A 17,500-nucleotide genomic window follows, 5' to 3' on the forward strand; every position below is an offset into this window, starting at 1 on the left:
ACACACGCACGTACACACGCACACACACACACACGCACGCACACACACGCACACGTACACGCGCACACACACGCAGACACACACACGCACACACACGCACACACACACGCACACACACACACGCACGCACACACACGCACACGCGCACACACACGTACACGCGCACACACACGCACACTCACACTCACTCACTCTCACATATTCACTCACACTTTCACTCACACAGTCTCACACTTTCACTCACTCACTCACATATTCACTCACTCTCACTCTCACATATTCACTCTCACTCACTCACTCTCACATATTCACTCACTCACTCACTCACTCACTCACTCACTCACTCACTCACATATTCACTCACTCTCACTCTCACATATTCACTCACTCACTCACTCACTCACTCACTCACTCACTCACTCACTCTCTCTCACACTCACTCACACTTTCACTCACTCACTCACTCACACACTCACTCACTCACTCACTCACTCACTCACTCTCTCTCACACTCACTCACACTTTCACTCACTCTCACTCACTCACACTTTCACTCACTCACTCTCACTCACTCACTCACACTTTCACTCACACTTTCACTCACTCACTCACTCACTCACTCACTCACTCACTCACTCACTCTCACACTTTCACTCACTTACTCACACTCACTCTCACATATTCACTCACTCACTCACTCACTCACTCACTCTCACATGTTCACTCACTCTCACTCTCACATATTCACTCACTCACTCTCACTCACTCTCACTCTCACATATTCACTCACTCACTCTCACTCACTCTCACTCTCACATGTTCACTCACTCACTCACACTCACTCTCACATATTCACTCACTCACTCACTCACTCACTCACTCACTCACTCACATATTCACTCACTCACTCTCTCACTCTCTCTCACACTTTCACTCACTCACTCTCACTCACTCACACTCCCTCTCACTCACTCACTCTCACATGTTCACTCACTCTCACTCTCACATATTCACTCACTCACTCTCACTCACTCACTCACTCACTCACTCACTCACTCACTCACTCACTCACTCACTCACTCACTCACTCACTCACTCACTCACTCTCTCTCACACTTTCACTCACTCACTCTCACTCACTCACACTCCCTCTCACTCACTCACTCTCACACACACACACACACACACAGAGTTAATAAATAATAAAGAGCTTACTTCATTCAGAAAGCTGACTAACTGCTCTACGGTTAAATAATCACTTTTGTCTCCGTTGCTGCAAAGAAATTGAGCAGAAGAGATTTGGTTTGGTTACAACACAAACAAAACCATTAGAGAGAGAGAGAGAGAGAGAGAGAGAGAGGGAGAAAGAGAGAGAGAGGGAGAAAGAGAGAGAGAGAGAGTTAGACATGTCAAGCATCAGTACGACTCCTGTCTAATGCTCCACAGACACTCAGTTAGTGAAACACAGGTTAATGTTGAACTGCTGAAGCGTTAGAGTCGCTCTCCTGTAGTTAGTGCTGCTGTCCATCATAACTCTGTATGCTAGTTAACCGCTAGTTAACCGCACGGGTGTTAGCGCTGGGGACCTACATCTTCTTGAAGAGCTCCTCGATGTCTGTGCGAGGGCAGATCTTCTGTGTGAGGGCGTAGAAGATGTCGAAGGTGAAGGCCGAGTGCTCGATCTCATCGTTCTGGAGGACACAAGACAATCAGCAGGTTAAACGGCAGCGGGAAATCATCTAAAACCCCTGGAAACCAGATCAATGTGACTTTTTGTGATTATATCGGTTTTGTTTTATTGAACTGGCAGGTTCTTTCAATAGTATTCAGATTAAACTAGTTTTTCAAGAGTTTTTAGATGTCTTTTAGATCCACGGACCCTAATATATGATCATATAAAAGGCAACGATTCATTTTGAAGTCTAAAGCCTGGAACACACCAAGCCGACGCCGACGAACTAGCGTGAACTAGTGTTGTCGCCTCACGTCGGGGTTAAAGCGGCACCTGAACACACCGAGAGAACTACAGCCGACGGTCAGCTAGAATGCGCGCTCTGTGCCTGCGTGTAAATGAGACAACTGTCTATTTCTGCAGATATATTCGTCTATATTCGTCATTCAAAAAGGGAAACCGACGCTGCCGGCTGCAGATACACACACCGTAAACAAAGCAGTGCGTGCTTACCGTTTTGAATATGAATCCTGTAAACACTTTCTTTATTCCACTCCTCTCGTGTTAATATTGAAATATTCGCCAAGGAACACTCAGGTAAGATGACGTAACATTAGAACAGCGTCTATCTGGACCGTTTTGACTTCTTTGCTCGCTGTTTTGCTATTATTCTCGTTCACTAAGCTGAACAGCCAATCAGAGTTCCCTCTTTCGCCAACGACATGTCGAATCGGCCGTTACAAAGCCGACGAGGACCAATTTCAGCCGACGGTGCGGAACACACTGAGAAGATTTAGTCGGCCGACGCACGGAAACGTCGGCTTGGTGTGTTCCAGGCTTAAAGACCAAATCTATACAGTGAAAAATAAATATTATAAATGTGTGTACAATATTATTTGGAAAATATGTAGCTTTTTTTTTTATCTACTCATTCTATTGTACTGTCTTTTATTTATTTGTTTATTTGAAATCTATTTATTTTTTATTTAATTTTTATAATTAATTTTAATCTAGTTTTATTATTTATTAAATTCATTTATTAGACCATTTTATTTTATTGAAATGTATTTCTCATTTATTTAAAAATTTGTATTAAAAATGTTAAAATAAATAAAAAATATTATCTTTTCTATTCATTTATTTTAATTATTAAATAAGTTATAAATTAGTTATCTAATCTAAATCTATTTATTAGTTTATTTTTAATTGAACTTTTATCATTCATTTTAATCTATTTTTATTATTTATTTTATTAATTTATTAAAATATTTATTTTATTGAAATATTTATTATTTATTTAACTAATTTATTTACAAATTTGTATTTTAATCTATTTTTTCTATCAATTTATTTATTTTAATATATTTATTCATTCATTTTTAATTTAACTTTAATATTATTTATTAAATAATACATTTTTAACTTTAACTTTTATTTTATTCATTTATTAATTAAAAACGTATTTTAATCTAATATTATTTATTTATTTAATTCCCTTATTTACAAATTTGTCTTTTAATCCTTTTTATTTATTATAATTTTCCTTTTATTATTTATTTTATTTATTTATTTACTGTAATCGTCTGATTTATCTATTTCTCGCAGTTTTCTGCCTGGTCTGTACGTGTTCTTCTTCACAATAAGAGCAGGAACAGAAACACCCTGATCAGATTAAATCACCAAGCGAGAGATCTGATAGGATGACCTCTGACCTTCCCGCTGGGCAGACCGAGTTCCTTCAGCGCCTGGAAGATTCCCTTCTCCGTTTTCCCCGAGCCGAAGGTCCGAGTGATGCTGCGATAGACAAGACCTGTCAGATAAAACACTCCAGAACACAGAGACGACGGGGACAAATCACACACTCACCCTCGAACCGGGATCTTCCCACTGACGTTCGTCACGAAGGAGAGTCTCATCCAACTAGACAGAGAGAGAGAGAGAGAGACATTTTTTTTATACTCAATGGAGAATATTGCAAGGTATTTGGTGTCCATTTTGAATTCTGAAGTTGACCATTTTGTAATGGTAGAGAAACAATCATCATTACGTCATTACGCTATTTCTACGTCATTACACTATTCCAACGTCATTACACTATTTCTACGTCATTACGCTATTTCTACATCATTACGCTATTTCTACGTCATTACGCTATTTCTACATCATTACGCTATTTCTACGTCACTACGCTATTTCTACGTCATTACGCTATTTCTACGTCATTACACTATTTCTACGTCATTACGCTATTTCTACGTCATTACACTATTTCTACGTCATTACGCTATTTCTACATCATTACGCTATTTCTACGTCATTACGCTATTTCTACGTCATTACACTATTTCTACGTCATTACGCTATTTCTACATCATTACGCTATTTCTACGTCATTACACTATTCCAACGTCATTACACTATTTCTACGTCATTACACTATTTCTACGTCATTACGCTATTTCTACATCATTACGCTATTTCTACGTCATTACGCTATTTCTACATCATTACGCTATTTCTACGTCACTACGCTATTTCTACGTCATTACGCTATTTCTACGTCATTACACTATTTCTACGTCATTACGCTATTTCTACGTCATTACACTATTCCAACGTCATTACACTATTTCTACGTCATTACGCTATTTCTACGTCATTACGCTATTTCTACATCATTACGCTATTCCAGCGTCATTACACTATTTCTACGTCATTACGCTATTTCTACGTCACTACGCTATTTCTACGTCATTACGCTATTTCTACGTCATTACACTATTTCTACGTCATTACGCTATTTCTACGTCATTACACTATTTCTACGTCATTACGCTATTCCAATGTCATTACACTATTTCTACATCATTATGCTATTTCTACGTCATTACGCTATTTCTACGTCACTACGCTATTTCTACGTCATTACACTATTTCTACGTCATTACGCTATTTCTACGTCATTACACTATTCCAACGTCATTACACTATTTCTACATCATTATGCTATTTCTACGTCATTACGCTATTTCTACGTCACTACACTATTTCTACATCATTACGCTATTTCTACGTCACTACACTATTTCTACATCATTACGCTATTTCTACATCATTACGCTATTTCTACGTCACTACGCTATTTCTACGTCATTACGCTATTTCTACGTCATTACACTATTTCTACGTCATTACGCTATTTCTACGTCATTACACTATTCCAACGTCATTACACTATTTCTACGTCATTACGCTATTTCTACGTCATTACGCTATTTCTACATCATTACGCTATTCCAGCGTCATTACACTATTTCTACGTCATTACGCTATTTCTACGTCACTACGCTATTTCTACGTCATTACGCTATTTCTACGTCATTACACTATTTCTACGTCATTACGCTATTTCTACGTCATTACACTATTTCTACGTCATTACGCTATTCCAATGTCATTACACTATTTCTACATCATTATGCTATTTCTACGTCATTACGCTATTTCTACGTCACTACGCTATTTCTACGTCATTACACTATTTCTACGTCATTACGCTATTTCTACGTCATTACACTATTCCAACGTCATTACACTATTTCTACATCATTATGCTATTTCTACGTCATTACGCTATTTCTACGTCACTACACTATTTCTACATCATTACGCTATTTCTACGTCACTACACTATTTCTACATCATTATAGCCCCTTTCACACAGAGATTCCGGAAAATACACGGATAAAGTGACCCGGGATTTGACCCGGGTTCGTTTGATTTTGGTTCATTCACACTGCCAGTGATTTTCCGGAATCAGAGAGCGCGTTCACACACAACCCGTGTATGTCCCGGAAAGACACGTGACATCGATGTGACTTGTAATGTCTCAGCAGCGTCTTCAGTTTGCTTATGAGCTGCGATTTCTCTCTCGAGAAACCACGCTTGTGCATTTATTTCTCTGATTCGATCATAAACTTGCGCATTACGTACCGCTTCACAGCTGGCGAACGATCCCGCGCTTCAGTGTCATCACTGCGACACGGCATTATTGCGGCTTTTGTTCACACAGCGCGCGTTCCGGGACTGAACACGGCAATGTTACTAGGTCCCCAACCCGGCATCGATGCCGGCATCAATCCCGGGTCGTGTTTGCGTTCACACAGAAAGCGTTCCGGCAATTTGCCGGCAATTTCCCGGGTTCAATGCGCTGTGTGAAAGGGGCTTATGCTATTTCTACGTCATTACGCTATTTCTACGTCATTACGCTATTTCTACGTCACTACGCTATTTCTACGTCATTACGCTATTTCTACGTCATTATGCTATTTCAACGTCATTACACTATTTCTACGTCATTACGCTATTTCTACGTCATTACGCTATTTCTACGTCATTACGCTATTTCTACATCATTACGCTATTCCAACGTCATTACGCTATTTCTACGTCATTACGCTATTTCTACGTCATTACGCTATTTCTACGTCACTACGCTATTTCAACGTCATTACGCTATTTCTACGTCATTACGGTATTTCTACGTCATTACGGTATTTCTACGTCATTACACTATTTCTACGTCATTACGCTATTTCTACGTCATTACGCTATTCCAACGTCATTACACTATTTCTACGTCATTACGCTATTTCTACGTCATTACGTTATTTCTACATCATTACGCTATTTCTACGTCATTACTCTACTTCTACGTCATTACGCTATTTCTACGTCATTACGCTATTTCAACGTCATTACGCTATTTCGCTATTTCTACGTCATTACGGTATTTCTACGTCATTTCTACGTCATTACGCTATTTCTACGTCATTACGCTATTTCTACATCATTATGCTATTTCTACGCCATTATGGTATTTCTACGTCATTGCGCTATTTCTACGTCATTATGCTATTTCTACGTCATTATGGTATTTCTACGTCATTACGCTATTTCTACGTCATTACGCTATTTCTACGTCATTACGTTATTTCTACATCATTACGCTATTTCTACGTCATTACTCTACTTCTACGTCATTACGCTATTTCTACGTCATTACGCTATTTCAACGTCATTACGCTATTTCGCTATTTCTACGTCATTACGGTATTTCTACGTCATTTCTACGTCATTACGCTATTTCTACGTCATTACGCTATTTCTACATCATTATGCTATTTCTACGCCATTATGGTATTTCTACGTCATTGCGCTATTTCTACGTCATTATGCTATTTCTACGTCATTACGCTATTTCAACGTCATTACGCTATTTCTACGTCATTACGCTATTTCTACGTCATTACGCTATTTCGCTATTTCTACATCATTACGCTATTTCTACGTCATTACGCTATTTCTACGTCATTACGCTATTTCTACGTCATTACTCTATTTCTACGTCATTACGCTATTTCTGTCATTACGCTATTTCTACGTCATTACGCTATTTCTACGTCATTACGCTATTTCTATGTCATTACGCTATTTCTATGTCATTACGCTATTTCTACGTCATTACGCTATTTCTACGTCATTACGCTATTTCTACGTCATTACGCTATTTCTACGTCATTACTCTATTTCTACGTCATTACGCTATTTCTATGTCATTACGCTATTTCTACGTCATTACGCTATTTCTACGTCATTACGCTATTTCTACGTCATTGCGCTATTTCTACGTCATTGCGCTATTTCTACGCCATTACGCTATTTCAACGTCATTACGCTATTTCTACGTCATTACGCTATTTCTACGTCATTACGCTATTTCGCTATTTCTACACCATTACGCTATTTCTACGTCATTACGCTATTTCTACGTCATTACGCTATTTCTACGTCATTACTCTATTTCTACGTCATTACGCTATTTCTATGTCATTACTCTATTTCTACGTCATTACTCTATTTCTACGTCATTACGCTATTTCTATGTCATTACGCTATTTCTATGTCATTACGCTATTTCTATGTCATTACGCTATTTCTACGTCATTACGCTATTTCTACGTCATTACGCTATTTCTACGTCATTACGCTATTTCTATGTCATTACGCTATTTCTATGTCATTACGCTATTTCTACGTCATTACGCTATTTCTAGTCATTACTTCTACAGTTTCGGTTTTCAATCCGATCAAGTGTTTACGTGTTCTCTCGATCGGATTAGAAAAGGAATAATCCCCTTTCAATCCGAATGAAATCTCATTGGGATCAAACTTCAATCGGATCGTTTAGGGCGTTTACATGAAGGCTTTTCAGTGCGATTGAGCCGTCAGTCCCATTACTAACGGATTTTTAGGTTGCATGTAAACGTAGGCAGTGAGAAAGATCATCATTGTTTGCACTTTAGATCAGATCAAACAAGCTCATATATCTGTGTGGTTCGAGTCTCTCGTGGATCTACTCACTGTTTCTTCAGGCACGTCATCGGACACACGTTATTGGCCTTGAAGTTGTGAATTACGGATTTCAGGCCTTCCATCCACTTCTGCAATCATAAACAAGGAGAAGTTAAAGACGATGAATCAGGAGTCACTCTGAATGATTCATGTCTATTCATCAAACCATTATATCACTATCAGATCTGTGACATGAAACATTAACCATAATATTAATAACATTAATAAAGGACATCAATATTAAGTTGGAATAAGAGTGGATGAACAACAAATGACTCGTTTCACCGACTCACTTTGATTCACGAATCACAATATTACCATATTACTGAGTAGATAACACTTTACAAGAAGGTTCATTAGTTTACAATAATTAACTACCTTAGTTAACATGAACTAAGAATGAACAATACTTCAACACTTATTAATCTTAGGTAATATTAATTTCAACATTTACTAATACATTACTAAAATCAAAGGTTGTATTAGTTAACATTAGTTAATGCACTGTGAACTAACATGAACAATCAATTGACAGCTAGATTTTTATTAACTAACATTAACAAATATGAATAAATACTGTAATAAATGTATTGCTCATTGTTAGTTCATGTTAGTAGATACATTAACTAATGTTACCTTATGAACCTTACAGTAAAGTGTTACCACTGAATATGAATATGATTCATCCGTCACACACGCGTGTTGCTCTGACCGGGTCACGCGTGTGTTCCCGTGGCAACCGTTACCTTGGCGGTGTCGGTGTTGTCGGTCACCATGTACATGAAGCTGAGGTTGACCAGGTCCTGTCCGCTACACACACAGATGATCCGGTCCAGATCCACCTCACTCTTCCCAGAGGCTTCCAGAGACGCCAGCATCTTAGAGTCCTGAGGAGACACACACACACACAACATGAGGAACACACACACACACACACACACACACACGAGGAACACACACACACACAACATGAGGAACACACACACACACAACATGAGGAACACACACACACACACACACACACGAGGAACACACACACACAACATGAGGAACACACACACACACACACACACACGAGGAACACACACACACAACATGAGGAACACACACACACACACACACACACACACACACACACACACACACACGAGGAACACACACACACACACACACATGAGGAACACACACACACAACATGAGGAACACACACACACACACACACACACACGAGGAACACACACACACACACACACACACACACACACACACGAGGAACACACACACACACACACACACACACACACACACACACAACATGAGGAACACACACAACATGAGGAACACACACACACACACACACACACACACACACACAACATGAGGAACACACACACACACACACACACACACACAACATGAGGAACACACACACACACACACACACACACACACACACACACACGAGGAACACACACACACACACACACACACACACACACACACACAACATGAGGAACACACACACAACATGAGGAACACACACACACAACATGAGGAACACACACACACACACAACACACACACACACAACATGAGGAACACACACACACACACACACACACACACACACACACACACAACATGAGGAACACACACACACACACACACACACATGAGGAACACACACACACACACAACATGAGGAACACACACACACAACATGAGGAACACACACACACAACATGAGGAACACACACACACACACACACACACACACACACACACACACACAACATGAGGAATTGATCAAATAAAATAAAATTCTGTATCAAAAATTATAAGGAAACGCCAGTACTTTGTTTAGGCTTGGTTTGTAGGGAATTCCAAACCTGCGCACATATATTCAAACAAAGATGCAAAGATGAAGTTGACGATGCTGACTCGCGATCTTCGCAGTAGTGAACGCGCCAGAGAGAAATGCACATTTCATACGCATTACATAGGCAGAGAAAAGTCAGTTTTCTCTCATTTTGAATTGTTCTGTTTAAAAGTAGACATGTCTGTGAGGCAAGTATAACCTTATAAGTTTCGGTTCATTTATGAGACGAGCTCCAGTTCACGCGCCGGCGCCTCCGTGTCGTGATTATATTGTCTGCTATATTTACTTCTGTTTAAATCCAGGCAATTGGTTGATGAAACATTTGCTAAAATTAAGATACAATTAATACAAAACGAAATTCACTTTAAAGAAAGAAAGGCTTTGTGTTTTCTGTTTGAGGTCTCTGTGAAAGTTTTAAAGCAGTCTTGTAGTGCCGCTTTCAGAGCGCTCATGTCCGTAACATTTTTTCCTCATAAATGCGAACACGAAAAATAAAAAATAAAGAATATTTTGTGTTCTGTGGAGAACCAACCCTTCGTCATCCGGTGGGTAGTATTACTTTTGGTTTGTGCAGTGTAATTCACAGAAGTACTAAAAAATATTTTGCCACCTAAGTTAAAGATTTTTTGTGGCATGTTTATTTTCCTCATATTTAATAGAAAACGCATGTGTAGGCAGATATTTTTCTAATTAAGAAATTTCTGATTAAGGGAGTATGGATATAAACAGACGTTTCAATATATTGGTATTAATTCTATATCAATATATTGGTATTTTCTGAGAATTTCTATTTCAAGTTTTGACTGCAAATGTCACATCCATAACGCTGGAATTGCCCAATTTTAAAGTATTTATTTTGTTGTGTAGGTCTATGTATTTTATAATGTTAACTTAAAATAATACTTATAGTAATTTAAAAATGTGGTAGCATTGGATCTGGACGGGAAGGATTTCGATTTCATATCGCATATCGTTACAGCCCTGGTAGCTACCTGATACAACTACAAAATAGCAAGGTGACCAGTAAAACTACAGCAGACGACTAAACCTGGCTAATTAAAAAAAAAAACTTAGGCTACTTTAAGATGCTTCTTCAGATTGGAGGTGGAGTCTTGGATGCTGAAAGGAGGTTGGTTGGAGGCTGCACTGCACAGTTATATTTTGTTCTCCCTTCTCTTTCTTTAATGTGAAATGCTGTTTGAATTTCCAAGATACCCATTCTTGCCCTGCTCTATTGTTCCGGCTCCATCTCTACCTCTAGCTCCCGCTGCTCCTCTTCCGACTCCATTGTGACTATCACGCAAACCGCACATTTTTTCGTTTTCATATTGGGGCTTCTGGGAAATGCATGGAGTTGCCTTAATTTATTTAGAGAGTGAATAAACTTGTGAAACAGAGAAGTATCGTCATGTAATCCATTGATTTCAATAATGTAACTGTATTCTAAATACCAACTATTTAAATTGTAACTGTAACGGAATACAGTTACTCATAATTTGTATTCTGAATATGTAACGCTGGTAAATGTATTCCGTTACTCCCCAACACTGATCAGAACGAGTGATTAATTTCAATAAAGAGATTAAGCTCCACAAACTGATGCTACAGACAAACAACTGATGTGACAAATGATGTTACAGATGAACACACAACAGTGGTCAGAGGACACACTCTCACACTCAAACACATACACACACACAGCAGTGGTCAGAGGTGTGTGTTTGCGGCAGCAACATCACACTCATGGATCGAGTCCCATATGAAACTGAACACAGTAAACGTGTGTATTAACGTGGACAAACATCTCCTCCTGCTTAACAAACAGCAGCTAAAGCAGGTTACAATCAGGTCCTGTAAACATGCGCCGCCCACTGGCCTCACACACACACACACACACACACACACACTCTCTCTCTCTCTCTCTCTCTCTCTCTCACATGTACACGCACTCACTCACACACTCTCTCTATCTCTCTCTCTCTCTCACACACACACACACACCCACAAACACACAGGTAAATGGTGCGTAAAGTCAGTTCCTGCTGTAACTGCTCCCCACACACACACACACACACACACACACACACACTCTCTCTCTCACATGCACACACTCACACTCACTCTCTCTCTCTCTCTCTCTCTCTCTCTCTCACACACACACACACACACACACACACACACACACAGGTAAACGGTGCGTAAAGTCAGTTCCTGCTGTAACTGCTCCAGACACACTACACACAGGCGCGGCTGCGAAGCGACACACACCAGTCAATATTTGACACACACAGAGAATATGAAATATAATCTCTAACTGTCAATAACACTTGAGTGCAGATGTAAAGCAAACACAGTAACAGAGTCTCACTGTTTCTCCGGAACAACGTGAACATCAGCTGATACAGCACACACATATTATAATCTAAGAGCAATAAGTTATTGAAATAAGCTAATGTTCTCAATAAAATTCATTCTGAATTATCTCTGAACATTCAAAACATTCAGTCTATTAAATGATTTTAAAAAAAATTCAAGAACATTAAGTGAACATTCCATTTTATCATTCTTCAAACATTACATCTACATTTAATCATTTAGCAGACGCTTTTATCCAAAGCGACTTACAAATGAGGAGAGCAATAGAAGCTGTTAAACTAACAATAGGACAACAGTATGCAAGTGCTGTGACCTTTCCCAGTTCAGCCTAACACAGTAAATGGAATACATTTTTTTAATAAATAGATAGAGTAGAAAAGAAAAGAAACATTATGTGAATGTTACTTTTGAATGTTCTCTGAAACTAGTAACATTTAGAAAACTTTAGATGAACACCCAATTGAATGTTTCCGAAAAAAAACGCTCTATGAATGAGATAATGTTTTGTGCTGATGTTTTGAGAACATTATTAAAGACCAGATAACTTTGAATGAATGTTCTATTAACGTTACTGGAAGAACGTTTGTTCATAACCTTGCCAGAAAGTTAGCTAAAGCTCATAGAATGATCCCTGTGACGCAGTAGATGATCTGCATGAGGTGCGTTTCTGTCACACGTCACGTGATCTTCACACGTCACATGATGTGACGCGTCTGATCGACAGAAACGCACCTCATGCAGATAATCCACTGTGTTACAGTTTCACACGAATGACGGCAGTCGAGTCTTAGTCATTTCTCCCTGTCACAAGCCAACCCAGCAAACAGGTCTATGGCCTGATCAGCCCAGTTTTTGTTGTCTCTTGTGTTTGTGGTTTGTGTGTCTTGTTGGTTTTGTTTGGACAGATCGCCATGTGCTCCGCTGTCATTGTAGCATTCACCTCGCCCTCTTGTCATTTTATTAATCATTATCATTCACCGTGCTCACCTGTCATCGGTTAGCCTTTCTCATTATCTCCACTATTTATTCCTTGTGTGTTCGCTGTCTTGTGCCAGATTGTTATGCATGTACACTTATACTTGTTACGCTAGTCTTGTCAAGTTTAATCATGTTTGTGTCCTGTTTCCAGGCTCAAGCAGTTGGCAGTCAGGATGGCCTTGGGTGAGTTGGCTGGAGAGGAAGCGCAGCCCTTCTTGGTCTGGACGGATCATAAGAACCTCAAGTATGTCCGTTCAGCCAGGAGGTTGAGCTCACGCCAGGCTAGATGGGCAGGCTTTGGCCAGTTTAACTTCACTCTTTCGGACTTGTCCGGGGTCCAAGAATGTTAAGCCGAATGCCCTCTCTGGTCTGTTCGAGGCTCCCGGTGAGGAGGCGAAGCTATCCTTCCTAAGGGGGTGATGGTAGAGTCCCTCTCCTGGGACATCAAGAGGCGAGAGGAGGAGGCTAGTTGAAACCATCCTTAATAAGGAGGGTGGTGGCAGAGTCCCTTTCCTGGGACATTGAGAGGTGAGCGGAGTAGACCAGTCGAAGCCATCCTTCCTAAGGGGGTGGTGGTAGGGTCCCCCTCCTGGGACATTGAGAGGCGAGAGGAGGAGGCTAGTCGAAGCCATCCTTCCTAAGGGGGTGGTGGTAGAGTCCCTTTCCTGGGACATTGAGAGGGGAGAGGAGGAGGCTAGTTGAAGCCATCCTTCCTAAGGGGGTGGTGGTAGAGTCCCTTTCCTGGGACATTGAGAGGCGAGAGGAGGAGACTAGCTGAAGCCAACCTTCCTAAGGGGGTGGTGGTAGAGTCCCTTTCCTGGGACATCGAGAGGTGAGAGGAGGAGGCTAGCTGAAGCCATCCTTAATAAGGGGGTGATGGTAGAGTCCCTCTCCTGGGACATTGAGAGGTGAGAGGAGGAGACTAGTTGAAGCCATCCTTCCTAAGGAGGTGATGGTAGAGTCCCTCTCCTGGGACATTGAGAGGCGAGAGGAGGAGGCTAGTTGAAACCATCCTTAATAAGGGGGTGGTGGTAGATTCCCTTTCGTGGGACATTGAGAGGTGAGTGGAGGAGGCCGGTCGAAGTCATTCTTCCTAAGGGGGTGGTGGTAGGGTCCCTCTCCTGGGACATTGAGAGGCGAGAGGAGGAGGCTAGTCGAAGCCAACCTTCCTAAGGGGGTGGTGGTAGAGTCCCTTTCCTGGGACATCAAGAGGCGAGAGGAGGCGGATAGTCGAAGCCATCCTTCCTAAGGGGGTGGTGGTAGAGTCCCTTTCCTAGGACATTGAGAGGCGAGAGGAGGAGGCTAGTTGAAGGCATCCTTCCTAAGGTGGTGGTGGTAGATTCCCTTTCCTGGGACATTGAGAGGTGAGCGGAGGCTAGTCGAAGCCATTCTTCCTAAAGGGGTGGTGGTAGGGTACCTCTCCTGGGACATTGAGAGGCGAGAGGAGGAGGCTAGTCGAAGCCAACCTTCCTAAGGGGGTGGTGGTAGAGTCCCTTTCCTGGGACATAAAGAGGCGAGAGGAGGAGGCTAGTCGAAGCCATCCTTCTTAAGGGGTTGGTGGTAGAAGAGTCCCTTTCCTGGGACATTGAGAGGTGAGCGGAGGCTAGTCGAAGCCATCCTTCCTAAAGGGGTGGTGGTAGGGTCCCTCTCCTGGGACATCGAAAGGCGAGAGGAGGCTTGTCGAAGCCATCCTTCCTAAGGGAGTGGTGGTAGGGTACCTCTCCTGGGACATCGAGAGATGAGAGGAGGAGGCTAGTTGAAGCCATCCTTCCTAAGGGGGTGGTGGTAGAGTCCCTTTCCTGGGACATCAAGAGGCAAGAGGAGGAGGCTAGTTGAAGCCATCCTTAATAAGGGGGTGATGGTAGAGTCCTTAATAAGGGGGTAGTGGTAGGAGAAGGACTCTACCATCACCCCCTTAGGAGGGATTGCTTCGACCGGCCTCCTCTTCTCGCCTCTCGATGTCCCAGGAAAGGGACTCTACCACGGTGGTAGAGTCCCTTTCCTGGGACATCGAGAGGCGAGAGGAGGAGGCCGGTCGAAGCAATCCCTCCTAAGGGGGTGGTGGTAGAGTCCCTTTCCTGGGACATTGAGAGGTGACCGGAGGCTAGTCGAAGCCATCCTTCCTAAAGGGGTGGTGGTAGAGTCCCTCTCCTGGGACACTGAGAGGTGAGCGGAGGAGGCCGGTCGAAGCCATCTTCCTAAGGGGGTGGTGGTAGAGTCCCCCTCCTGGGACATTCAGAGGCGAGAGGAGGCTAGTTGAAGCCATCCTTCCTAAGGGGGTGGTGGTAAAGTCCCTTTCCTGGGACATTGAGAGGCGAGAGGAGGAGGCTAGTTGAAACCATCCTTAATAAGGGGGTGGTGGTAGAGTCCCTTTCCTGGGACATTGAGAGGCGAGAGGAGGCTAGTTGAAGCCATCCTTCCTAAGGGGGTGGTGGTAGAGTCCCTCTCCTGGGACATTGAGAGGCGAGAGGAGGCTAGTTGAAGCCATCCTTCCTAAGGGGGTGGTGGTAAGGTCCCTCTCCTGGGACATTGAGAGGCGAGAGGAGGCTAGTTGAAGCCATCCTTCCTAAGGGGTTGGTGGTAGAGTCCCTTTCCTGGGACATTGAGAGGCGAGAGGAGGAGGCTAGTTGAAGCCATCCTTCCAAAGGGGGTGGTGGTAGAGTCCCTCTCCTGGGACATTGAGAGGCAAGAGGAGGCTAGTTGAAGCCATCCTTCCTAAGGGGGTGGTGGTTGGGTCCCTCTCCTGGGACATCGAGAGGCGTGAGGAGGAGGCCGGTCGAGGGGTGGAAGTGTCTAACTCTGTCTAAACCCGTTTCCTTCACAGGAACCCGACGCTCCGGTCCCCTGGAGGAGAGCTGGGGGGGTCCTGGCCCGGACTTCTAGACGAACCAAGGCAGTAGCCAATCGACATCGGATCTCCCCACTTCTCTATGTGTGTGGTTTGTCTACCAAGAACCTGCCTTTCAAAGTAGCCTCTCGTAAATTGGCTCCAAGGTTCAATGGCCCATACCGAATCACCAAGGTTCTGAGTTCGGTGGTTATTAGGGTCATTTTTCCTCATAGTCTTGGTCAGATGCCGGGGCTGGGGCTTCCAGTATCTGGTGGACTGGGAGGGCTATGGTCCGGAGGAGAGGAGTTGGATTCCGGCTCTAGACATCTTGGATCAGATGTTGGTGGAGGACTTCCGCTGGCGCCAGCAAGCAGTCTGAGGTTTGTGTGTCCTTGTTGTCTTGGTGCACATGGTTTTGTTTTGACAGATCACCATATGCTCTGCTCTCATTGAGACATTCACCTTGCCCTCTTGTCATTCTATTAATCATTATCATCTTGTCATTATATTAATCATCATATTATTCACCGTGCTCACCTCAGACCACAAGTTCGATTTCAATGCGTGATTCAATCAGGCTACAGCATTTCGGAGAAAAAGGAGTTTTCCCAAAGCGTAATTTACAACGCAATACAAGTAAACAGTATCGATAGGGAACTGGCCACTTTGACTGTTCAGAAAACATTCAGAAATAAAGTTCGTAACACTTAATGGAAATTTAAGCAAAATATTCTTGGAACATAAGGGATTTTAATGATATTTTAGAACTCTAAAATATCTGAACATCATCTGTACTGTCAATCCCATAATGCCCCTTCTTCATCACAATAACTCTAACTCTGACTAACGTTTACGGGAGACAAACTAACTAACTAACTTAACTAAATTCTTTAGTATGTCAGACACTTTCAAGAGTGTAACTATATCCAAGTTTTATCCAATCAGCAGCGAATCATGATCAACTCATCTGAATGTTTCAGTGTTTGTTTGCAGGATTCACTTCAATCAGTCAAGAATCAGACGTCTTTACCTTCGGCACGACTGCGGGACGAATGCTGTTGATCAGAGAACATTCCAGCAGCTGCCCTTCCTAGGACACACACACACACACACACTGCGGTTACGGTTCATCAGCGCTCATCGGCACAGATTAATAATAATACACATTTCATCAAGGCAAAGTTCTGCTGACAGACCATTTTCTTTCAGAAATAGTTTAAACTGAATGTCAGTGACGGACTATATAAGCATCAAGTCAAGACAAAGTCAATCATATAAATTTATAAGCTTACAATTTTATTTTAAAACACATGATCTCAAAGTCTGAACAGAAACGATGGAGATCTGAGGA

The 17,500-nt window shown here is 42.0% G+C and overlaps 1 protein-coding gene across 1 annotated transcript in view; it reads right to left on the bottom strand.

The window, feature by feature from the left end:
* plcb4b (phospholipase C, beta 4b) overlaps nucleotides 1-17,500 on the bottom strand; it is a 127,388-nt gene that overhangs the window by 68,949 nt on the left and 40,939 nt on the right. The window contains exons 6-12 of the mRNA XM_079888256.1: nucleotides 17,180-17,239; nucleotides 8,833-8,973; nucleotides 8,096-8,175; nucleotides 3,539-3,592; nucleotides 3,385-3,466; nucleotides 1,591-1,691; nucleotides 1,216-1,273 (exon numbers count right to left, since the gene is read on the bottom strand). Of these exons, the coding sequence (XP_079744382.1) occupies nucleotides 1,216-1,273; nucleotides 1,591-1,691; nucleotides 3,385-3,466; nucleotides 3,539-3,592; nucleotides 8,096-8,175; nucleotides 8,833-8,973; nucleotides 17,180-17,239 (576 nt within the window). The remainder of the gene's footprint in view (nucleotides 1-1,215; nucleotides 1,274-1,590; nucleotides 1,692-3,384; nucleotides 3,467-3,538; nucleotides 3,593-8,095; nucleotides 8,176-8,832; nucleotides 8,974-17,179; nucleotides 17,240-17,500) is intronic.

This window comes from Squalius cephalus (assembly GCF_949319135.1).
Source record: "Squalius cephalus genome assembly, chromosome: 12".
Classification (NCBI taxonomy): Eukaryota; Metazoa; Chordata; class Actinopteri; order Cypriniformes; family Leuciscidae; genus Squalius; species Squalius cephalus.